This window comes from Piliocolobus tephrosceles, chromosome 11 (genome assembly GCF_002776525.5).
Source record: "Piliocolobus tephrosceles isolate RC106 chromosome 11, ASM277652v3, whole genome shotgun sequence".
Classification (NCBI taxonomy): Eukaryota; Metazoa; Chordata; class Mammalia; order Primates; family Cercopithecidae; genus Piliocolobus; species Piliocolobus tephrosceles.
This window is the reverse complement of record NC_045444.1, coordinates 75,115,443-75,142,359: the sequence shown is the minus strand read 5'-3', so window position 1 is coordinate 75,142,359 and position 26,917 is coordinate 75,115,443. Positions and strand designations below refer to the sequence as shown.

Sequence of the window (26,917 nt, the reverse complement as noted above, 5' to 3'; positions counted from 1 at the left end):
GCAGTGGCACAATCTCGACTCACTGCAACCTTCGCCACCCAAGTTCAAGCGATTCTCCTACCTTAGCCTCCCGAGTAACTGGGATTACAGGCACATGCCACAACACATGGCTAACTTTTCTATTTTTAGTGGAGACAGGGTTTCGCCATTTGGCCAGGCTGGTCTGGAACTCTTGAACTCAGGTTATCCACCCACCTTGGCCTCCCAAAGTGCTGGGATTACAGGTGTGAGCCACTGCATCCTAGCAAATTGCCAAAAGTTTATATTTATATTGTCAAGTACCTTAGAGGAATTTTTAGGCTTAGATTAGAACTAACTCTGTAAAGGCCAGCTGGTTGGTGAGAAGACATAAGGTTCTGCATGACTGGCTTTAATACAGAATGGAGGGCAAGGATACCAATTACTCTCAGAGTGGCGTGAAGAGGATGCCAAATCTAACAACCTGCATTGATTTCAAAGAAATCAATCAGCATATCATTTTTAGTATTTTTTTCTTTTTTTGTTGGTGAAAGAAGAGCTTTCATAAATGGTCAAGCAACTGTACATGGCTGTGTCCTCACTGGACTGCATGGTCATTTTCAAGCAGAGGGTGTGGCAGCGATTTCACGTATGTCAGTCCTTCACTCAGAAATAAACACCTGAAGGAAAACTAAAATAGTCACTCAAAGCAGGATATGGTGCTTTAAAAATCTTTTTCTTGTGTGAAACATAACTTCTGAACTCCTCTGATTCTGTCATTAACACTTGGTTGGTGAAGCGGTCTCTCTAGCTTCCTTTTCTTTTCTTCCCCTCTGTCTTAAGGATGGACCCTTCTCACTTTACATTAGACCCAGAGTAACGAACACCTAACTGGCTTACTGCATGAAATCTTTCCCTGCTGCCTGATGCTCTTAGTTCATTCTGTAATCTCAGAAGATTCGATCTTCCTTTTTCCATTTTGCAGCTCAATGAAGGAAAAGACTTCATGCCATCCCTATCACTATCAACCAAGTTAAATGCAATGCTGTTAGTTGATGTTCAAGATGTCTGATTAAAGGCAGCCAACACCCTTTGGCATGTATCCCACAAAGAACTTCTTTCTTTCATAAAGAAGTTGAATAGGCCAGGCGCAGTGGCTCACGCCTGTAATCCCAGCACTTTGGAAGGCTGAGGTGGGCGGATCACTCAAGGTCAGGAGTTTGAGACCATCCTGGCCAACATGGTGAAACCCCGTCTCTATTAAAAATACAAAAAATTAGCCGGGCGTGGTGGCAGGTGCTGTAGTCCCAGCTACTCGAGAGACTAAGGCAGGAGAATCACTTGAACCCAGGAGGCAGAGGTTGCAGTGAGCCAAGATTGCACCACTACACTCCAGCCTGGCGACAGAGCAACACTCCATCTCAAAAAAAAAAAAAAAAAAAAAAAAAAAGTTGTGCTCGGGCAGTAGTGTAGAGATTGGTTTGCCTGCTACTGAATTCAAACTAATCTCTATGCTGCTGCCCAAGCATATCCTATATTCAACTTCTTTATCTCTGAGAAATTGCTTATATCTCCCCAACAGTTATTTCCAAAACACCTAGCCAGAGAACACTCAATTAATATTGTTTTATTTATTTATTTATTTATTTATTTGAGATGGAGTCTCGCTCTGTTATCCAGGCTGGAGTGCAGTGGCGCGATCTTAGCTAGCTGCAATCTCTGCCTCCTGGGTTCAAGCGATTCTCCTGCCTCAGCCACCCGAGTAGCTGGGACAACAGGTGTGCACCACCACACCCAGATCATTTTTGTGTTTTTAGTAGAGATGGGACTTCACCATGTTGGCCAGGCTGATCTCAAACTCCTGACCTTGAGTGATCTGCCCACCTCGGCCTTCCAAAGTCCTGGGATTACAGGCGTAAGCTACTGAACCCAGCCTGTTTATTAATTTTGACAATAAAGAAGATGAATTGTTAAAAACTCCATGAGATGCATCTTTTTTCTTATACATTGTGATTTGGTTATTTGAATTTCACTCACTGTTTTTCAATACTATTCTTCTTTTCCAAAGATGATAAAGATACTTGATTTAAGTAAAAGTACAGTCAAATTATTATAAATTTAAGAGTTTTTACTTAATACCTGCAGCCAGGGCTAATAAATATGTGGCTCCCTTAAATATACAAAGTTCATTTTCTCTGTTTAACAGAAATTAAAAGAAAAATGTAAAATCAGATTTGTAACCTTTCCAAAAACAAGTTCCCTTTTTTTCTTCTCTGATTTTCTGAAGTTGTCTGTACCAAAATGATACTGTTATTTTGGAATGTTGATGTGGTAGGAAACTTCTACTTATGTCTGTAAAATCTAGACCATGATTACGGATCATAAAAATAGATGCAAAACGTGGCTATTCTGGCTACTTGAGGTCAGAGAACTTTGCCATGACTATGTTTAATTACATGTCCATACAACTCAATGACTTATTTTTTCAAAGAACAGACACTTTAATACAAGACAATCAAAATATGAACCTCAGTGGATGAGTTAATAGATACCTTATAATCAAAATCTTTCAGCCTCTGAATTAAACGAAAGTTCAGTATTCACATTTTATCAATTATATTACACAGAATTGCCTTGTTTGAAATATTTTATTCTTATGAGAAATACACAATTACTAATTTACACATATAATTTCTTTCTTTCTCTAATTTGTTTTAACAAGTATGGGAGATAACTTAGCTAAAAGTTATATATATAGATGAAGAAATTCTCTTAGAGAGACTCTAAAACTAATTGAATCTTACTTGATATATTTGTTCTTTTCAACAATTCCGTTTTTTAACGCATATTTCATTAGAGTTGCTAGGTTTTCACCTTTTTGTACAAAAGAGGGTACCATCAATGTGTTTTCCTGAAGCCTAATTGCAGAAAAAATTATCCCATATTTTCCCTCCTCCGGGTCCAGACAGAGCTTATTATTGAGCTCCAGGCCTAGTTGCTGTTTTTGCTCAAAAAATTTTCAATGTCCAATGGCATCTCAAAGTAAACCTTTGACCCTCAATTTTCTGTCCAATAAAGTATCCTGATTGTCTGTGGTCTCCTAAGCCTACCTAAGTCATTAAGACATTTTTTTCACCTAATAAATTAAGCAAATGTTAAATTTTGTCAGCGAATTTTATATTTTCATGAAATATTTGCGATAGTTTGAGCAGTTTAAGAAGAAAAAAACCTTTTTGATGCTTTGCATTTTATTTGCTGGGAAATTACATAGGCAAAGAAACTCATTGTTCCATTTTATGAACCTTACAATTCCCTTAGTTGTCAAAGTCATTTTTGGTAACCCAATAAAGAACTTGAAATCACTTTTTATGATGACAGGACTTGAAGATGACATTTCTTCCAATAAGAATTGTCATTTGAAAATACTATGTTATTTCCCTCAGGTCTCTGCTCAAATTCCACTTTATTTGTGAACCTGTCCCTGATTATTCAAAATTAAGCCCAGTCCCCGCTCTCCACTCAATTCACTTTTCTCCTGGCACTGTTTATCTTTACCTTGCTGCATCATTTTGATAACACTTCTTGCTACTAGACATATTGCATGGTTAGTAAGTATAATATTTGCTTATTTCCTGTTTCTTTCTACTAGAGTATAAGCTCTTTAAGGACTAAATCTTTTCTGTCTGTTAACACTTATATTTCTAACATTGATATGGTGCCTAAGATATAGAAGGTAGTCAATAATGTGTTGAATAAATAAAAATAAATGTATTAAGCATTTGTGATGTGACTTGGGCTTTATAAACTAAATTTTTCACAGTCACTTGTGTAAAAGGTAGGTTTGTAGACTGGTTTATACTCTAATATTTCATTTATGAAATGGAATGGAAACTTATCTGTGTAGAATAGATACTAGATGCTAGATCTATTTGAAATCTTTTCAGAGCCAAGGTGGCTATTTAAATATGGTGGTAATACTCTGATTTCATTTCCTCGTTTCCCTTTTAGTTCATGTGGCTACAGTGGAGATCCACTATGTCCTAGATCCCTTGCTAGATGTAAGGGGTACAGCTATGAACAACACACAGATACCTTGCTTCGGTGGAGAGTAGCCTAGCTATTAAAGCAAAAATTAGGAATAAATATAATTAGTGTTTTTACAAGTAAATGCCGTTTTAAATTGAGCATATATTAGGTGCTCAAAAACCATTGTTAAATAAATCAGTAAATACATTTGTAACGAGGCTATATATCAAAACTTAAATCTTTACACTTACTTCTAGAAGTCTATTTCATAGACTCACCTCTTAAAATATCTCAGTGACTAAAAGGATTTGGAGTAAATTGTCTAAAAGCATACTCATAGGTTCTAACCACAAAATACTTCCATCTTCCCACAAATTACTAAAGGAAGGAAAATTCTCATGTGAAATTAAACAAGACTGTTTCTTTCAGAAATAAAAGTATTCAGGAATGTGTTTGTCCGTTGCTCTATCACCACAATCCAGGGCAGTGTCTGGCATGGAGAAGACAGAAAATGCATTTTTGTAGAATCGAACTGAAGGAAATAAGGAGGGAAAAGATTTTAGTTCTGTGGCCAAAAAGATTTCTACAATATCACAATGCAGACATCTTTAGCTAACTATTAATTTATTTCATCTTCCTTTGCTTCAAGATCATATAGGCTCATGTAATTTACAACTGCTGCAGGCAGAACCTTTAAGAGAGCATAATTTCAAACAAGTGTAAGCCACATGAGGGCATAAACTTTATATTACGGTAAACCTCCCACCACACAGTCTTTAATGTAGCTGCATAATATGTATATTTGGTAAATGTCTAAATTATAATCCAACCTCTTCCCCTAAATCTTAATATGGATGAAGTTTAAGTGGATGTATGATACAGATGAGTTGCTCTTCAATTCCTAATTTGAAAATGATTTCCTAAATCATATACTATAACTTGTCCCTTTTGAAATCAAATAGGTGATTTACAAAAGTAAATGTCACCTAGTACCTAGTAGCTTTTGCACATAAAAGAGAGATTTTAAAAGATGAGAAAAAAAGGAAATCTGCCATAAAATTATTACTTTATTTACACCATTTTCTCTTCATTTCTGAATAATTCAAGGAATGTCCCAGAATCATTTCTCAAAATAGAAGCTTGAAAAATCTTCATTGAAAAAGTCAATCTTCAAACATTTTACGTATTTCATATTGAAAAACATGGATTTTCAGATTCCTTTAGCAAATCATTTATGGTCTGGGCCTCTTTTAGTGAGATGTAAGGAGTTTTTCCTGCCAATTTATAAAAGCATAGAAAAAACAGGCTGAAGACACAGCTGACAGCCTTTCAGCTTTAGCATTGCTAGCCATCTGTTTTCTATAAGGTAGTTGTTTTTTCTTGTTAAGTTCCCCATATGAAATGTTTTTCTTGATTTTTTTTTTTTTTTTTTTTTTTTTTCCTTTTTGGTTTGTGAATTTTACCCAGTGATAAAACTCACTAGGGGACCATAAAGGCACAAATGGAATCTGGGAGAGTTGTGAGACTTCTTATATTCACACCAGAATCTCACTTTACTAATCTAAATTGGAGACTTTTTTCCGTGGAGATTTATTACCAAAATACCAAAGAATCCTAATTGATTAAAGCAATTTTAATTCAAGAGGGTTTACGCCTTACAAAAGATGATTATTGAGAGAGATTTCAGGATTGTGGTAGTTTTCGGTGATAAACTTTCCTGAGGAAGCAAGTGCCATTTAGCTTTTCTCTGTTATTATAAGGAAGAAGCAGAAGATATAGTCTTCTCTAACAACTGGACATAAGGAAGGAAAGGTCCCAAATGGGGATGATCATTCTAAAGAACAACATTTTTCTTGTTGCACATCATTGGAGTGCTTATTGTGAGGATGATAGTGATTATTTCTGAATCTGGCATCAAAATACTAGAGATGCTTCTAAACAATACAAGTTTCCAGTTTCAAAACAAAATCAGAGTCACCAGAAGTAGGGTCTAGGAATCAGTATTTTAAAAAATTATCTGAGTGATGCTGATGCAAAGCCAGGTTTGAGGAGCACCAACTTAAAAGAAAATCAAGACTGAAATTACAAAGAAAAAAAAAAAAACTCTTCAATATGAGGGATACACAGCATTTAAAATCACAAACTACATATAATTTTTATGGAACTGATTTTGGATAAAATATTTGAATTACAGAAGAACTGAAAGATCATAAATATATGGGCACAAAAATAACCTGAAGCTTTGGATGGCTTGGAAAGATAATTACTAGGATTTGCCTCCCAGTTCTGCAAGCAAAATGCCACCTACTTTTTACAAACATAACTAGCAAGGTATGTATGGGTTATATTGGCAGAAGTCACAAAACATACTTCAATGGCTTAAAATGCCTCTTGTCAAGGTGCCCTATAATTAGCTTCAAAAGCCTTCCAGCTGTGATTCCATTAAATACAGGTGTATTGTTGTGGGCAGCTAGATCAGGCACTGTGGCATTAATAGGCCCAACTAATTACTGCAGTGGCTTTGTGCAGTATCATATGCTTACTCAGAAAAAATTTATCTTGCCCAGCAGAAGTCACTTTCCTCTCTTTCCTACTCTTACCATTTCTATTCTTGAAATCTGAGTGCACTTCTGTTTTATGACCTTATTTATATAGACAGATTTGACCTCAGGGCATTTTGTAGGAGAAGCAGCACTCCTTCACTGTGACCATAGCCCTATATAAATGGATTTTTGTCAATATAATGTACATTTTTCTCTCCTGCTTCATCCTACTCCAGATTCTGTTAGGCCCTATAAGGAGGAGAGAGGTGAGCATGACTCTACATTTAATATACACGTAAATGGATTTGAATCAGGCAAGAGAAGTCTGGGAACCTCTGTGCTAAATAATAATGGTTTTTGTGTAAATAACACATACTTATTTTTCAAAGCACTCTCACATCTATTTGATTCTCAGAACAGCCTTGGGAAGGGGTATATTATCCCTATTTTTTAGATGAAAATAAATGACAATCAAAAAACTTGTAATTTGCCAAACGTTACATAGCAAGTAATTTTCATTGTTTGTGTGAAAAAGTAAAATAAAAAAGCCTAGGTTTTCTGAACTCCTCAATTCCCATTCCTCCTGCATCGTTTTGCCTCTTAAGGGTTTCCAGTGAGTAGATTAAGAGCCAAAATACATCTGAAAGGCTATTAGTTAGAGCTGCAAATTTGCTTTCTCTTCCTCCATTTCTCATTCTTTTGATTTGGGTTGGCAAGATCCTACTCACTCTGAAGATGGAGCCAAAGAAAGAAGACAGAAGGCCATCAGAAATCTGTGTTCCAGACACCTGATGCTGCCATTTTTTCCAACCTTGTCCCTTTTTTAACCACTCAAGTTTGCTTTCCTTTTTTTTTTTTTTTTTTTCCTCTTCTCTTTCCCTTTTAACTGTATTGAATTACAAATGGTTCCTGGATAAATTCTACTTCTTTCTCAAATCTCAGTTCATACATCACTTCCACCAGAAAAGGTATTCCAATCCCCCTACAATGGCTAAGCAATGCTTGTACACACTCCCTTAGCACTCTGTATTTCTTTCTGTAAGTTGCTTATCGTTATGTACTTTAGTTGCTTGGTTATCTGATTGTCTTCCTCATTAGGATATAGCTACTTGGAGTTAGAAGGGTTTCTTCTGTTTTGTTCAGTTTTGACACCTAAAGAATAAATGGCACATAATAGGTACTCAGGATTTGTTGGATGGAAAACTATTGTCTCTGCTCATAGCCTTAGCATTCCATGCAGTGCAGTATTTCTGTGGATATTTCTTTGGAGACCCCAGTCTGTTTCCTCACCCTGCCAGGACCACTTCAAATCCCCTACATGGCACACTGGACTGCATGTATTTCATTTACTAAATGTGGCCATTTTTTGTTATATTGTTATTAGTCCCTTGGTTTGGAATGCATTTTATTATTATAATGCTACCTCTGTAGGGGTAATTAGATTTGACTTACATGCTTTACTAAAAAACCTTATTTATTCTTCCTGAGTTTTAGAAGCCAAAGAGCTGATTTCCTCTTTCCTCTTAAGAAATTCTGCAGAATGTTCCACTTGATGTGCTCTAAGTGCCATGTCACTTTTCTTGAAATTTATTCTTGTTGAGCACTATGAAAAGAAATAAAAAAACTTATTTTTTAATAACTTTAAGAAAAAGAAATAGTTTCTTTTGATAATAAACACTAGATATTAACATTTTAAAATAAAAATATTACTTTGGGTTTAATAATCATAACTTAAAGAAACTTTCCATAAATTCTTCTCATTATACAAAATATTACCATTGGAAAGAATCCACATATACTGACTTTTAGGTAATATACATTTTGCTACTTTATCATCATATTGTTATTTTTCCTTTACTAATATTTCTAATATTTAAATCTTAAGATGAACAAGCTGAATGATTAAGTGAAATTAATCTCCAATAAATTTAAGTATAACATAGTTCCTATGTAAAAATCAATTTTTAAATTTCTGAAAACTTTAGAACATATGTAGTGGAGTTTGTAATTTATCATGTATAGGCTGGTATAAAGTAATGTAAAGTCATGGCTGGGAGAGGGTTATCATTGCAGATTTCATATTCCTGTAAGTTTTGACTAAACTCTTTACCTATCCATCTATAGTTAAAGGAATCCAAAGCCTGGGTCCCATAAGAAATAAGCAACTTTCTTTTAATTTTATGAGATGAGGAAGAATCATGTTGCATACAGTCATCTCTCAAACAATATGGGAGTTATGGGTGCTTGTGCAGTTGAAAATCCACATACAACTTTTTAACTCCCCCCAAAATTAACTACTAATAGCCTACTGTTGACTGGAAACCTTACCTATAACATAAACAGATGATTATCATGTATTTTATATGTTGTTTGTATTATATACTGTATTCTTATAATAAATGAAGCTAGTAAAAGGAAGATGTTCTTAAGAAAACCATAAGGAAGGGAAAATATATTTATGATTTATTAAGTGGATGTGGATCATCATAAATGTAGTCATTCTTATTGTCTTCACTTTGAGTAGGCTGAAAAGGAGGAGGAAGAGAAGGGGTTTGTCTAGGGGTGGCAGAGGTGGAAGGAAATCCCCTTATAAGTGGACCCATGCAGTTCAAACCTGTGTTGCTCAAGAGTCAACTGTATGTGAATACCGCTGTATGTGCAATTTGGTGTGGATATGCAGAATAATTTTGTCTATGCCTTAGAATTCCTAACTCCCAGGGAAGTCATTGGTAAATGTAACTGGACATAAAATAATGCCTCTAAATCTACTTAACTGTTCTATTTACCAATTCAGATACTGTGAATGGCCTTATTCCCTTATGGTTGAACCTCTGCAACATCAGAGAGGTTTCTATTGGTGGATACATACCTTGAGTTTCTTTTTGTATCTAGCACATCTTGTCGTCTCATTTGATAGTGTGGTCCAGTCATGAAAAGTTTGGTTGAGTTCATGATAAATCCCATAATTCTTTATACTTGCCCGTAAAATTCCATTAAATAATTTTTAATCATTGCTATTCCATTAACATCATAAGAATATTCAGAGTCACTCAGTTATCTTCCATTAAATCAGTATGCAAATGGATCATGTTTAGAATTTTTTATTAGATCATATGCTTTTATCACTATAAAACAAGCTGAGCAATTACATTTATTTCATTATTTGCTTTTATTTCTAATCCTTATTGCCAGTCAAATCTATTGTGTCTAACCTGACAGTTACTAAACAGGAAAAAATTGAAGTTATAAGTTGGTCCTGGAAGGAAGATTCCATTTTCAAATCTATAGCAAAGATTAAATTAAAAAAAATAAAACAAGGAAAACACAGTTAAGAACTTTTAAAAATACTAGTTCAGACTTCAGAAAAATTAAAGAAAATGAAAACATGAATGTAATGTAATTTAAAAAGTGACAGTTGATAGTTGTCTTTGAATTGTATTTTATAATGTGGAATTTTATTGAATTTTTCCTCAATGACTTTTTTATCATCCCCTGTTTAGTTTAAATGAAATAGCAAGCATGGTGCATTCTGTTTTCTGAAGGGAGTCATGTTTATATAACGCAAGCTGAATATTCTGGGGAAAAATTTCATTTCCTGCGCCCTATAAACTAATCTAAAAAGAACTAAATAATAGTTGGTATGCAATCATTTAATAACCCTACTCATTGAAATAACTGAAAGACTTATTCATGTCATGGAGATAGTCTTTCCCCCATCAATATCCTGTGAGGCCTCAGGAAAGCTAGGGGAAATTTCACCGGATATTATGATGGTAACATTTGGTGACTACACAGGCAGAGCACTAGGAAATGAAATTTCCACCATTTAGAGTTGGGAAATGAATAGAAAGAATGGGGTTCACAACCTTAGTATATTTTAATTGCTTCTCGTTCTAACACATTTTCTTTTAAAACACCCTTCTTAATCGCTTCCTTTTCTCATCTCTAAGGTAAACCATGCTTTACCTGTTTTTCTTTAACCCAGGCTTCTATTGCTCTTCATTCTTCATAGGAGCTCTATTTGTCACTTTACCATTCTCTTATTCAAAATCCACATTTAGAGTGTGACTTAAGACTTTTGTACATGTAAATGGGCCATCCCCTTATCTTTTCTCTAACATAGCAGTCTGGTTGTCTAACACAATACGTAATAGTTACGGGTGTATATTTGTTTAAATATTGGCTCTGCCACTCACTAGCTTTGTGATCATGATTGACTCCAAGCCTCTACCAGGATGATTGTTAGGACTACCTGGAAAATTTTTATCAGGCGCTTAGCATAACTCTTAGAACACTATTAATAGCTGCCATTAATATTTCTACTGGGTTATTCTTCCTTAAGATTCACTCCAACATGCCTTAAATAGAGTTTAGAATTTTTTAAATAAAATTTGTTTATCTCTCCAAAACTTGTAGTTCATTCGATGTCTAGACCATACACCTGTGTTATTTTCCTAGGGCTGCTTGAAAACAAAGTACCACAAACTGGGTGGCTTTTGACAACAGAAATGAGTGTCTGAGTCTCTGTGTCTCTTCCCCTCTTCCCTCCTTATAAGGACACTAGTCATATTGGATTAAGGGCCCATCATATTCCAGTATGACCTCAACTTAACTAATTAGGTCATCTTCAATGACCTTATTTTCAAATAATGTCACATTCTGAAGTACAGAGGATTAGCAATTCAGTGTATCTTTTAGCGGGACACAATTTAACCCAAAGTACCCAGTAGGCATTTCTTCCTCCATTCATTTATAAGACTCTGAAATTATCTTTAAAAATTTTTAGGCCTGAAACGGTGGCTCACACCTATAATCCCAGCACTCTGGGAGGCCGAGGTGGGTGGATCACTTGAGATCATCAGTTCGAGACCAACCTGACCAACGGGTGAAATCTTGTCTCTACTGAAAATACAAAATTAACTGTGCATGATGACACATGCCTTTAGTCCCAGCTACTCGGGAGGCTGAAGTAGGAGAATCACTTGAACCTGGGAGGCAGAGGTTGCGGTGAGTCAAGATCACAGCATTGCACTCCAGCCTGGGCAACAAGAGCAAAATTCTGTTTCAAAAAAAAAAAATTAAATACTTTATCCCACCCAAACTTCATCAAACCCTTCATATTTTCTACCTAGTGTCTCCTGGCTTTACCTCTCTCTTTTCGTAACTACTGTTTCTCCTAACTCCAGTATAACATTTTCCACTAGTGGCCTTTGGTCTCATTTATTTCTGGTTTTTCTTGAATTATGTAGTTATATTAATATTCCTGAAAGCTTCTTATACATTCTTTTATTTATTACCTTTATTCATTTATTCAGCAAGCATTTATTGGATGTTTTCCATGTATCAGGCACTTTAATACACTCATGATATAGAGAGAAATTAAATGTTTTTCATTCTCAAGAAATGTACAGCCCAGTAGAGTTTACATGCAAACAAACCAATAAGTGTAATAGAATGTTGCAGGTATTTGCCAGGTGTATGGATAAGGTGAGATGAGGGCAAGAGAAGAGAATGACCATATTCCATGTGGGCATGTTGTTTAAACTTTCCTAGTGGAAGACATATCGCTTGTACCAAGTATTCTCATCACCTCCTTTTTTCGATAAATTAAACCATCCCCTCCTGATGCTATGTATATAACATGTTTTCCCCCCTCTCTATTCATGTTTTAGGTGGTTCCCTGCCTTTTTTCCAGGCAGAGTTTTCCTTACTCCCACCATCTCAAATACCTTCCATTTTTCAAGGCCTGCTTAAGAACTCACTTCTACTCACCCCTCCTCAGATAATTTCAGCTTATAGTGATATCATCTTTTCAGATCTCTTATTTGTAATTCTCATACCTAGTATCTTATATAAACTATTTGCTGCTGCGACTAATTGTGGTCATTGAAGAAACAACTGGATAAAAGATACTTTACATTTTGAATGTTCTTAGTAAATATTTGCTAAAAGTGTGATTTTATAAACTTTCCTCTAAGCTCCTCTGGAGTAGCTTGTGTGTCTTTAACTTTTGTGTCTTTCTTCCATGGGATAGAGTCAGGCATACAGTAAGCAGACTCAATAAATACTTAAGTAATCTATGAAAATGAGTATAAGTGGATGTGCTAAGTATAAATAAAATAAACTTTTAGTATGGGTATTTAATATCTTACTTCACAGTGTCTTCTAAATTACAAAAGTCAACTTCTTTCAAACTAGACATTATACTATTTTTTTTGGCTTCCTAAAATGTCAAAACACAATAATCCAGAATTCTGTATCTACAATTGAAGAAAGACTATGGAATTGGACCTAGAAAAATGCTTTTATAGTTTGTCCCAGTGTGGCTAGAGTGAGTTAGTCATCGGCAACAAATGGTTCCTGCCATGTTGCTGTGCACCACTGTCTTGGCTTCTGGACTGCTGGCCTGCACCACCACAAGAGCCCCACCCCTCCTCCAAGGCACCCTCCTGTGGACACACCAGTTGGTTTAGAAACAAGAGTGCTGTTGTTTTACCCTCAGGCAAAGGAAGAGATGGTAAAGAAGTTAAAATCAGAGTCACGGTTGAGAGGGAGTACCTGGCCTCCTTCAGATCCATCCTGGTCAGTTGGTAGAGAGAAGGAATCTATTGCCAATTACCAGCAAGGAGCCAGGGGTAACAATATTATACACCTTGGAAATGAATTTTTGGAAGAAACTGCTTTGGATTTTAATTTTCTCACTTAAAAAAAAAGCAACCCCCAAAACAATAAATTAAAGAAAGGAATTAAGGAAGTTAAAGAACTCAAATCCTAGAACTCTTTTGACTTCTCTGACCTCCAGCCTAGATGATATGCCCTTCCTATGTGTTCCCACAACAACCAAGATTTGCCTATAAATTTATGTTTAAAGAATTATGTTCTAATAATCTGTTACTGCACTGGTTCTCTCAGTAGTCTGTAAACTCCTTAAAGGTAGGGAGGAATTCATTACTTTAACTGTATTCCCAGTGCTTGGCAAAATAACAGATAAATATTTGTTGAATAAATAAACATTATCAAAATTCATATATTATGTTATTTTGATGTTTGCTTCAAGAAAAAAATGTATTTATTTTATGATTTGAACACATTCTTAATGCCAAAGGTGTTGGAAGACTAAAACATACAGAGAGAACTGAAACTCACACAGGGGATCTCAGAACTGTGGCCTTAGCCATTATTATGGCTGGTATATTCTGAGGGATCATTGAATGATTTGCATTTATGGGTTTCCACTTTCTCTCTGCTATGCATCCAGACTGTCTTGCTGTCTAATGGTTTAAAATATATTTCATTATCAAATAGGACACCAAAGGAGAGTCAATAGGTGATATACTCATAAGAGAATGTAATGTTATTCTGTATTCTGTTCACCCTTGCTAATTTGAAGTTTGCTTTTATAAAGAGAATTTTATATTTCCATAATGATTGAAGGTTGTTTTTGTTTTGGATTCTAGGAAATCCTCAGGTTGATGTTCCCCAGATTTAGTTGTAATTAATGATAATAAACAGCATTAGACAAAAACCTCTCAAAACACAGAGGAAGATTTCCAAGATAAGGACCAATAATTCAAAAGGCCCCAGGATACATATAGGTTAGAGAAATGAGAAAATAGAATGAGTTTATGAAGTTTCAGTGTGTATGTAATTTTTTCAGAATGCACTAGTGAAATACACATATGAGCAAAATTCTAAAAAAAATTCATTATCTTTTACAACTTCTGTATATTTTGGTTGTTTTTGGCAAAGAAGTTGAACTCAAAATGTCTCATTCTCTGATCCAAAGTTTGCTTTTGTACTAAACAAGTATTTAATAAAATTGTTATTAATTTGCTAGATAAATAACTGTCGATTAAATGGATTAACTAATGATGTTATTCCTTTTTCCAGATTGACAAATTTAGGATGAGATTTCGACCACACTTTAAAGCAAACTTATTTATGACATCTATACATATTTCTTTTCCCCAAAAGTAATTGCTCCTATTTTATCTTTTTCTATATGTTAACAAGTAGAAAAATTGAGGCAAACTTTTCATTTATTAATTTAGTAATACTCAGTTGACTAGTAAACAATGTAATCTTTTGTCCAAACTAAATTTTATACTCCTTAGTTTCTCCTCCGATCTCAGCATGTGCTAATGACTGTATTAGCAAGAAATAAGTGTTCTGTAGTTACTTGGAATTAAGCAAATTATCGAAAGATTTTAGAGACTTCAAATCTTTCCACGGGTATTTAAAGAAAATGACGAGTATTATTTTCCTTTATAGATATTTTATTCATAGTCACCATGTTTAAAGAAATTAAAATGTGAGTTATACAATAATGATAAAATTCAGAATTTAAAAAACGGAATGAATAACATTAAGTAGTAATCTAAAACTTTTGAAATTCCAATAAAGTTTGCCCATGTTTACTTGTTAAGGAAAATAGTAACTTCTCCTTAGAAGCACATGGATTTGTAGGTGAAAAATCTTGGATTCATTCTATATATTTTTCCTAATAGGATAAAGAAGTATCTTCAGGTTAATTCTGTTGTTTTCTAAAGAAACTTGTAAAACTTCCTTCTTGATGTAGTAAAGTTATATAGAAAGAAGATGATTGTCTCCTCCTCCTTCCTCTACCCCCTCCCTCATTCCTCTCTTCATCCTCCTTGTCTGTTTGCTTTTCTTGTCTTTTGTTCTCCCTATAAGTAGAGAAATTACCCAGTGATGAGCTTTGCTGTGCATCTAAAAAGTTATTGATATAACTTTCCAGTAAAGGCAACAACTTCTCTTTCTCATACCAAGTATGACTATGGCATTTGGCTGGTTTTGAGATTCAGAGCATATTGAGTTTGATCTTAAACATGCAATAAATAAATTGGCTTCCATACAATTATTCACATTATAAGGGATAAACTAAATATGAAGATTAAGAGATGAATTTAGGTTCTGAAATAATAATTACAATTTTATTTAAAGATTCTATTACATGTTCTGGAAGTGACTTGGAAAGGAATGCCAGAAAGAAGAGTAAAATCTAGTTTTAGTTTTGTTCTTCAGCAAAATCACTTATTTTTTAATAGATACAAAATAGATGTAAATTAAATCTATGTAAAGCAGAACAAAACTGAATACTAATTCAAGTCACTAGATATTTCCAAGAGGGTAAAATGAGAAATTGGCCTTTGGGATGACAGCACTAGTCTCCCTTCACCCCATGCCTCCAGAACTGAGCTCCAGAGGGAATAATGCAGGAAGAGGCATCCCTTTAAATTCCTCTTAGAAATTTTCTTCAAAATATTTTAGAATCCTTGGTAGTGAAATGAATGGGATCAAAGAGCCATTGAGAACTGTGGAATGTTTGGTGGATTGTAAAAGAAATTTCAACTTGCTCAAGGCAAGAGCAGAGAATAAAGAATGAATTGGAAGAAATAAGCTGACTACAATGTCTGGATTTTCTCTAGAGGCCCTAAATATTCTTCTGTATCAGGGAAAATTGAAAAAGAAGGCAAAATGCAGCTGCAAAGACATAATAAAATACAGAGTTAAATTGATTCTAAAATATTTTATGTAAAATATTTAATTTTATACTCATTGAGTATACAATAATGAATATTCTTTTAAAACACAATAATTATTTTTGGTTACAAAAATGAGTAAAAATATATGCTCTTCTTAGGATATAATGTCTGGAATAAATGATAATACATCATATTCCTATAATTCATGGTATTTTAAAGCCTTGTAGGTTTGGCCCACATTTAAATAAGCAGCTAAAATGGGGCTTCTCTAAAAATCAGGTAATAGCCCAGGGTTGAAGCATATCATTTTGTATTCAATGTGGCATAGATCTCTTACTTGGTATTCTTACAATTGACTTTAGATATAAAAGTCCCTTTTTATATAAAAAAGAGTATTACAAAATGACTTTACCATATAAAGCTTCTTAAGCAAACAACTAATATTCAACAAATTAATTCGACAAATACTTCTTGAGCATTTACTGTGATCCTGACACTATTCTAGGATATCAGGATATATCAACAAAGGAAGCAAAATAAATTATATCTGTTCTCACAGCACTATAATCCTATCATGGGGTGACAAACAATAAACATAATAAATTCAATATATAGTAGGCTTGAAAGTGATAACTACTACATTAAAAGAAAAAAAAAGAATAAGAATTGGTGAATTGAGAGTGTTATGGTTGTATGTGTGTGAAGTCATGTGCAATTTTTTTGGTAAAGTGTCCAGAGTAGGTAACATTTGAGCTAAGACTGGAAGGAGATGAAGGAAATCTGAAATGTGGATATTATATATTACTGAATATTTACTTCTCCTTTGAAAGAGAAATAGCTAAGCAGATTTTTGGTTCTCCTGTTTATCTCAAGCAATATTAGGCTAGGAGAGATTAAGTAGACATCATTCAGAACAATTACAAATTTTTCATGTATTTAGGTAGGCAGACACATTTGGCATAGCTCTGTACCAAACTTATTCACTGAGGATTAATATTTAAGATTAGAACTAAGGTTGGCTATAAAAATTACAGCTGAAATTTCTAGTGTATAGATTATAGAGTTGGCTCAATTCTCTTTGTGGTGTTTTGCAACTATTTCGTAGTTTGAGGTATGTATTTGGGGGAAAAAAACCTATGTCAAATGCATTAGCAGACTGAAATCTGCTCTTCCAGACAGAATTGTAGATGAGCATTGCATGTGCAGTATGTGTAGTTTTAGTTTCACATTTTGGCCACAGTCATTTAGATTTCCCAATGATACATGGAAAAAAACTTAAGTAGTACTTAATATGAGAGTTTTTCCTTTCTATTTTTTCCATTTTAAGTAAAGTAAAAACAGCAGTCTTACTAGTTAACTGAAAAACTTTGCTGATGAGATTGGAAAGCATTTAGTGGTTGCACTGAAGAAACCAACCAACTTCACAGTTTATCTAATTTTTAAAATTCATATGCCCACTGAAATGCATTGAAATGAATGCTTTCTATGAGTTGTCTCCTTTTTACTTTTTCAAATTTCAAGGAAAATTTTCACAATTGTCATTATATTGCTTCAGAATATAAAACATGATTGTCCTTAGTGGAACAGAAATTTAACTCAGCTCAAATAATTACTGAATGCCTACTCTTGTTCAGTTGGTACAAGGAAAACGGAGCAGGGCACAGAAAAAATAATAATTTGGATAACTATCCTAAAACCAGATTTAAGCTTGCGGGGCTCACTAGAAAGTAAAAGTCCTTGTAGTGAATTGAAGAACAGAAGATGTAAAACCCCATAGGCCTGCCCCATACATACTTATCCTCCCACCATCCCATAGATCTTGAGGCTGAGATAGAATAAATTGTCAAAGTATGGAATAGATCCCCCTCAGTTATCCCTGGTGGCTTCATATGTATCCTTTGAAAATTTGGAAATTTTTAAGGAAAACAAAATGAGGAATGTGGAATTTTGGGCATCTCCTCTGCAGGGTCTAAAGAAGGAATTGAATGCTGTCCCTCTTTGTCTTTCCCTTCTAATGATAAACAGTGCCCTAGAGCAGAAGGAAGGGAAGGATTTCCTTGGTAGGTTCTCTGGAACCCCATCCAGCAGCCCACGCTCTGCTGTGCATTACTAAAGGCAGCATCTGCGGCATCCAGACGGACACGTGGGCTGCTTTACTACCTCCTCCTTTGTCCCACAAGGCATTCTTTCTCCACTTCATGAGGCCACCGGCTGACAGTGTCATGATTATAGTCTCTCAAAGACCTCTACAGTTAGAGAAACTTTAAATAATGGTAGCCCAGATCTTCACAATCCCAAAAGGGACCTAAATCAGCTGGGTCAGGAAGGCTGAAGGGTTGCTATAGCTTGCTGAAGGTTGTTCTAAAATACGAACTTTTGTGACTGACACAGTCTTCTTCCTTTCTGGTCACACAGGGGCCTGAATGTCAGGGACATACCTGGTAAAAACCACCAAGTGACCATTCCCTTTCATTCAAAAAAGGGGTCCTAAGTGCACATCCTCTCTGGAAAGATTAGGGAAGGAGGAAAGAGAGCTAAAAGTGCTTATCTTTATAATAGGCATATCAATGTACTAGTTCCTTACTTTCCTCATTCACATCTGCATTCATCCACGCTACACACACATTTATCAAAGACAGATTGTATGACGTTAAATGTGAACGTTGCTGAGGTAAACACAGTTCTGGCTGTCAAGGAACTCACAGTCTCACAGCTCACAGGGAAAAATGGTCAGTGCAAACATTTGTCTGAATAAGAGATTTAAAATTTTTGTAAAACGTGTGTGTTGTATATTATTTCTGCATGGAAGACTTGTAGTTAATGACTAGAGAATATCTAACATAATTTTAGGGACTTTTATTTCATATATTTTTCAAAACCTTTAAGTAGACTCCAATACTTTAATATGCAAATACAATCGTCTCTCTTGGCCAGTTCAAGGTTTCAATATGGTCATTTCTATGCAGGCATTTTTTTTTCCACAAGTATAATTTATGAAAAAATGTAGATGCAGGGCATAACATATAGTTGGCAAGCTGCAATTGTGATAATTTAGTTTCTAATTGTTATAATAAGATAGTGGATTTGGTCTGCCATCTAGTGATTAAGAACTGAATTCTTACAACTAAATTTAAAAGCACTTAAGATTTATGAGAAGAGAAATCTATGAGGATATATGAGAAACAGAGAAATTGAGTTGACCTCAAATAAAATGTGATCAGATAAAATACATCTTTCCTCTGTAATACATCAGTGTCAGAAGTTTTGTGGGAATGACTTCACAATGGATTCAATTTATTGGAACAGTTGGTGAGGGTAAAAGAATCTTGTAGCTTGGAAGATAAAAATTTTGGAAGTTAAAACACCATGAAAATTAAAAAATAGTGATGATGTTATCAGATTTCTACCAGTCCCAATCAATTTTAGGAAAGTTAAACATAAACAGCAGAAAATACAAGTAATGCAAAATGATAGTTTTGGGGTTCATTTTTAGATTATATAAAAATATTTGTTTACCCAACTTTTAAATTTAAATTTTATTTTTATTTTAAGTTCCAGGGTACATGGCAGGATGTGCAGGTTTGTTAACGTAGGTAAACATGTGCCATTGTGGTTTGCTGCACCAATCAACCCATCACCTAGATATTAAGCCCAGCATGCATTAGCTATTTTTTCTAATTTTTACTAATGCTCTCCCTTTCTCAACCCCACCCCACCCCCTAACCGGCCCCAGTATACAGGTATTTTAAGAAACATTTATTTTTTTTTATTCTTTTTTAGTCCTGGGCCTTGATTCTAAGCTTTGGATGTCAGCTTGGGTTAATTTTATGATTTGGATAGGGAAACCAGGAGGACAGAATTGAATTTCTCAGAATGTCATTTGAAAATGTTTGTTATTTTATACTGTACTGTCATTTATAAAATAATTCTATTATGAAAACTTTACTGCAATTTTTTTCAACAAATTGGCTGCAATTTTGCTTTCTATTTGACTTTTCTTTTCGTTTAAGTAAGTGTGTAGAAAACAGAAGGGACAACTTAATCATATGGTGTACAACTACCATGTAGATCCGTGAAAACTGCAAGACACCCTGTATTTTCTACCCACTGTTTCTTTGTACATGTCTTTCATTCAGACATGAACAATGAGAGTTCACTGAGTTTTTGAGCCCTCTGTGATGTGCATGGATTCTTGTTTGAGTGAAGAGGAGACAAGGTTTAACAGTGAATGTGGTTTTTCATCTCCTTACTATTTAAAAGCATTCCAACTAACTTTCCACATCATCTTAAATTTAATTATAAATTCTCAGGAGAAAGGAACCCATGATGACTCAGAGTATAAAACTAACCTTTAGCTTTGTCATTTAAAGAAAGTAATCCAGTGGCCTACTTCTTTGCTCCTTGAGTTCAAGTTATGTTGTCTTAAACTTTCAGAAAGAAACTGCTCTTCTAGGTGTTAACACAAGACGAAACAATGTGTCTTTTTGTTCCAACCCTAAAGGAGCCACAAAGAACAAGATAAGCTACTCCTTGAAGAGTCCCTCACATATTTTAATATTTAATTGACATTGTTACATGTCATCTGGTTTTTGTTTTTCATATTCTCTACTTCCAAATATCTAATTATTCCATCAGCAATATATATCCTCATATATAATGTCTATCCAATAATAACATATATTGTTATAATAATTCATTTTATAAATCTTCAGGGGATAGCTTATCCTGTTCTGTGGCTCCTTCAAGATTTGTACAATAAATATATTATATAATTACAATTATATGATAAGTTAATTATATTCATTTATATAACAAATATAGCACTCCACAATGTTGTATATAAAAAACATATATATAGTTATATGTGTAACATATATAATATATATAATACTCCACAATAATATATATTTTTAGGACAGAAAGGAGCACATATACTTCCTTCTTTTCTTTTTGTGAGTCAGGGTCTCACTCTGTTGCTCAAGCTGGAGTGCAGCAGCATAGCATGGTCATAGCTCACTGCAGCCTAGAACTCCTGAGCTAAAATCATCTTCCCACCTCACCTTCAGAGTAGCTGGAGCTACAGGCACGTGCCACTATGCCTGGCTAACTTTTAAATTTTTGCAGAGAGAGTGTCTCACTGTATTGCCCAGGTTGGTCTTGAACTCTTGGCCTCAAGCAATCCTCTCACCTTGGCCTCCCAACGTGCTGGGATTGTAGGTGTGAGCCACTACACCCAGCCACGTATGCTTTCAATATTTTGCACAATTAGTACTACACACTTATGCACTTAACTCCCAGCACCCTCACCCAAGAGTGTGTAATGAGAGAAACAAGCTAATTGAAGTAGTATCTCATTTTCAGGTAATAGCATTTAACATTTGTAAGTGGATATTTCCTTCTCAATCATAAAACGTAATGATCAAAGTTACTCTTAAGTTATCTACTTAATGGAATTGTTCAGTGAACTATGGACATAAGCCCATTTTTATACAGGTTGTGTCTCTGGAAATGTTCATCATGGAATTACACTGTGTTAAAGTGATATTTCATGTAAAAGTCACACTTTTTATTTGATGAATATATTTCTCATTTTTTCAAAATAATCTTCCAGAAAAGCATATTAAAACATAATTTCTATTTTTCCCTTGGTTTTAAATGATTATAATAGCACCATGGACATAGAGCTAATACTGTTTTGTTGGTTAGATATGTATTATGTGATATAGGTCTTTTAATGAAGATAAAACAGATTAGAAACTTAGTCCTCATCTTATAAAACAGCACACAAACCATTAGCATATAGTAGTGTTACTCTCTGAGAGCAATTTTCCATTTGCCAAATATCTGTGATGAAAGACTAAATATATAAAACAAAGTATTCCACAGGACAGTGAGAAAAATGTTTTTATTCCAGCTTTTTTAAGGTGTAATTGACAAATAAAAACTATATAAAGCAGATTTTTGGATTAATATCTGTATTGTAAACTAAAATAATTTTCATATGTAGCTTTGCATTATCATTTGAATATATTTATATGCCAAATGATAATATCTTTCATTACATTCTTACAACTACATTGCAACTACATTAAAACATCTTTTTATGAAGTACAAAGTTCATGCTGTGCAATTAAACTAGTTTACTATAGTTTAGATTCATTCATTATATCCATCCAGTAGACAAGTATTTATTAAATGGCAGTTCTTTGAAAGGTATAGCATCAAGCTTTAGAAATACAATGATGAGGCCAGGCACAGTGGTTCACGCCTGTAATCCCAGCACTTTGGGAGGCTGAGGCTGGCAGATCACTTGAGGTCAGGAGACCAGCCTGGCAAACATGGTGAAACCCTGTCTCCACTAAAAATACAAAAATTCGCTGGGCATGGTGCAGGCGCCAGTAATCCCAGCTACTTGGGAAGCTGAGGCAGGAGAATTGCTTGAACCCAGGAGGCGGAGGTTGCAATGAGCTGAGATCGCGCCATTGGACTCCAGCCTGGGTGACAAGAACAAAACTCCATTTTGTTATTTCAAAGAAAAAAAAAAAAAGAAGAAAAGAAAAGAAATACAGTGATGAACAAGACACCTAGTCCTTACTTTCATGTAGTTTTTCTCTAGTGAGGGAGATAAAATAAACAATAATTAAAAATTCATACTCATTCTAATAAACTTCCTGAGGGCAGTGATTTTTGCCTATTTGTTCACATTTTAGTATCTCTTCAATTACCTAGCATATAATACACAATGAATGAATGAATAAATGAACGAATGGCCAAGTGAATGAGTTCTTTGAAAAGGTCTCTGAAAAATATCAATTGGGTAAAGGAAGTCTAATTTTTGCAGGGTAGTCAGAAAAGAATTTCATGGGGAGATGACATTGAAGTAATGATAGATAGCCATGTGGTCCTGGGATGAAGGAAGGAGAGGTAGTGCTAGGCAAAAGTGGTCAGGTTGTGCAAGAAATGAGAAAGAAGGTCTTTAGCTTTTATAATTATAGGAAGTTTTGAATTTAAGTAGTTGGGAAGTTCTTGATGTATTTAAGCAAGGATGATTTGATCCACATTATGTTTTAAAATTCTATAGTATTGTTATAAAATCACAAAGTTAATGATGTAATATATGTGTTTACTTATTAGTAATGTAAAATAGAACTGCTCTTGTGCAATATATGTACACACACATATATATGTATTTTCCCAAGCTTTCTTAATTGTAATGTAAATGTAGAAAAGCACTAGGCAAATATATATTAACTTACTGTATTATTTTGGCTATGGTTTTCCTTAATTAATTTTGATGCAAACATAATTAACTCATTACCTGCATAAGTTTTGCATTTCTGCCACAGTTGAGTAAACACCATTAATTTAGGATATCAAATGGAATTGTACTCCATGCAATGGGACATGGTTATTCTTTTTTTCCTGTACATTTAAAAATAATTTTAATAAAAACATACGCCTTTTTCCTTTTTGCAGTTTTTTTCTATGGTACATGAAAACGTACTGTCTCCTGTTGTGGAATTTACTAAAGTTTCCAGTGAGTTGCAAGTCATAATAGGGTTCACCAAACATTCAAATTATATATTCTCCTTTGAATTATTCATTTTTCCCCATTTTTGGATGGTTCTCTTTTATTCCTCTCTTCTGATATTCTCATTCATCATTCATACCTTCAAGAATAAAATCTTGAAGGAAGCATTATCTGGTTAAAAAATATACTTCCATTGTATCACTTTTATTTCTTCCCCTATAATGCAAGGATACATTATCATCATTTCATGGTGAATTACATATTATTTTGTTACAAAATGAAATCAGTTCATTTGTGTTTGGCTCCTTGGAAGGTTACTTCTTAGTCCAGAATTTTTTAGAATCCACAAGATGGCTCACCTTTTAAAATATTTTCCCAATTCCATAATTTCAGATTACTAACCTCTTCTTTCTTTTCTTCTTATTTTAGAAGGATATGGTGAAGAAATAGCCTGCACTCAGAATGGCCAGATGTACTTAAACAGGGACATTTGGAAACCTGCCCCTTGCCAGATCTGTGTCTGTGACAATGGAGCCATTCTCTGTGACAAGATAGAGTGCCAGGATGTGCTGGACTGTGCTGACCCTGTAACACCCCCTGGGGAATGCTGTCCTGTCTGTTCACAAACACCTGGAGGTGGCAATACAAATTTTGGTAAGAATGTTTAGGGCCAACTCATAATTGATCCAGTTACTCACCTTTATAGTTGCAGTGTTTTTCACTTTCAGCGTTCAGCAACCCAAGAGAATAATTAAGCAGCTTTTTCGGTGGCTTTTGGGGTTAATGATTAATGATTTTGCTCACTCACTTTATCTAAAGTTAGATAGAAGCAGACAGTAATTTCCTGTCTTCTTAAATATCTGAAGCATTTGTTACCATATGCATGATGAGTGCCTCCAAGTTATTTTTCAGTTTCCCTTTAAGTCCATTAATGCCTAAGAGATCTAGAAAACACATTTATCCTCAATGATGCCAACTTTGTCCTAGTGAATGGAGAACTTATTCCTAATGTAACTTAGTGCCACAGCACCCTGTATTACATTGGCTCTTCTTTTTTTTTCTTTTTTTTTTTCGTTTTGAGATGGAGTCTCGCTCTGTAGCCCAGGCTGGAGTACAGTGGCGCGATCTGGGCTCACTGCAAGCTCAGCCTCCCGGGTTCACACCATTCTCCTGCCTCAGCCTCCCCAGTAGCTGGGACTACAGGGCCCACCACCACGCCCAGCTAATTTTTTGTATTTTTAGTGGAGACGGGGTTTTACCATAGCCAAGATGGTCTCAATCTCCTGACCTCGTGATCCACCCGCCTCGGCCTCCCAAAGTGCTGGGATTACAGGTGTGAGCCACCGTGCCCAGCCTACATTGGCTCTTAAATGCAGAATGCTTTTCATGTTGGCTAGGTAAAGAATGAAACAGATTTCCATGAGAAAAAATAATATAAAGTAAAGCTTTAAAAACTTCTTTGAAGAAAAAGTTTCTGTGTTTAACAGATATTATGTATTGCAGTATGAGTTCATATTTTAAAGATACATGTCAGGGAAACAAGTTTATGTTTCAATAAACTAAGTAAGAGCAATATTAAACCTTTAGGTTATTTGTGTTAGCAGTCATGAGACTTCTAATTCATCATTGTCAAGACAATATCAAGGCTTTATTTTGTTTTTCAAAATTTCATTGCAAATAACAGCAAATACAATAAAGGTTTCAACAGTATGTACATGGAAATAGATAGCAACTTACCTCTTCTCTGCCTCTTGAACAGAAGCAATGTGCCTTGGATAAATACCTACACTCAATTTTCAGTAATGTAATAAGAAATATATAAAAGAAAGAATTAAAACCAAGACATATAAGAGCTACCCAAAGCAAATGCAATCATCAAAGAAGCCCAGGAATAAAGTAAATTAAATCTGTGGGGGTAAGTGAAGAGCAAATGGGAACAATGGTGGCAAATATCAGAAAACACACCAAAATGTACAGTCTCCTTCAAATGGTTGGTCTAGGAGCTGGCAATCACATTATACACAGATGCCATAAGGTAAAAAGTGGTTGAATTCAGCTAAATTTACGAGATAAAGAACACACCATAAAATACATTATTGTAGACCACGTGAAAATTCTGACCTATCATTTTACCGTGAACCAAAAAAACTTAATAAAGTAGTTATCTTTAAGAAAGAAGGCTATAAAGCAGAAAAAAGTAATGGTCAGAAAAGAAATGGAAAATCAAGTCATCACAAGGAAATGAAGATGAAATAGGAGGGATCACAAGGACAGTTGATATTACACAAAATAAAGCAAGGGTCATGAGAATAGGAAAATAATGAATTACAATTTTTAAAGAGTTAAGAAATAATTGATGTGGAAGACAAGAAAGGGATAACCCTGAAGACGAGTACCCAAAGAAAAAAATAATACAATTGAGTGGAACAAATAACAACATAATACGATAAAAATTTTGTGAAGTAAAATAAAACTTTAATTTCAATATTTAAATGGCAACCACATGTCTGAAAAACTGATCCAAAAGAGTTAACAGAGACATATGTAACTTATTTAAAGTCATTAAACTTTAAAGATAAATAAATACTTCTTTAGAATTTCAAAGAATAAGAACAGATTATTTCTAAAGGGAGAAGTTATTAAGACTGGTCACAAATTTCTCCACAGTATCCAGTGTCAGAAGACAGTGGAGCAATATATACATATTTCTTAAGGAGAGAATATGGTTAATTAATGTTAAATATAAATCCATTCTCTCCTTCAAATATAAAAGCTATAGAAAAAATTTCTCTGGGAATATTGTTTCTATAAATTTCCCAGGGAAACTACCATCGGCTAAATGCAAGACAACCCAGAGTTAATTGAGGAAACTGTCAAAGAACTTATGTGAGCATTTATTATATTTAACTCTAGAAAAAGACTAAAAAGTGTAAGTTAGGGTGACAGATGGGATTGTAAATATTATAGCTTCTGACAATGCAGAAATAATTATAAAATTTACATATAATGAAAGGGGGAGGCAAAAGAACGTATGAACTAGAGTGAGTTTGGTAATTCCTCATCTTTAAGGGTGAAAGTCAGAAAGTATTATTCAAACCTGATAAATCACATGAACAAAGTAGTGGCACATTTAACACTACAAAAGTAAATGCTAAAAAGAACATTTCCTTGTTAAAATTGAATGCTAGAAGAAAACCTGAGGGGCATGTAAGAAAAAAGAAATACTGTCAATTTTATCTTTGCTCATTTTAGTGGAACTAATAGAAACTGTCTAAACAAATATAGATCTATGAGTAATGTAAAAGAATGTTAACATAATTTAACAGAATATGGAATATAATTGATAGAACTTA

At 34.4% G+C, this 26,917-nt stretch overlaps 1 protein-coding gene across 1 annotated transcript in view; it reads left to right on the top strand.

Moving 5' to 3' along the window:
• The window catches only part of COL5A2 (collagen type V alpha 2 chain), a 148,507-nt gene that overhangs the window by 45,779 nt on the left and 75,811 nt on the right, over positions 1-26,917 (top strand). The window contains exon 2 of the mRNA XM_023212406.3: positions 23,994-24,218. Within this exon, the coding sequence (XP_023068174.1) occupies positions 23,994-24,218 (225 nt within the window). The remainder of the gene's footprint in view (positions 1-23,993; positions 24,219-26,917) is intronic.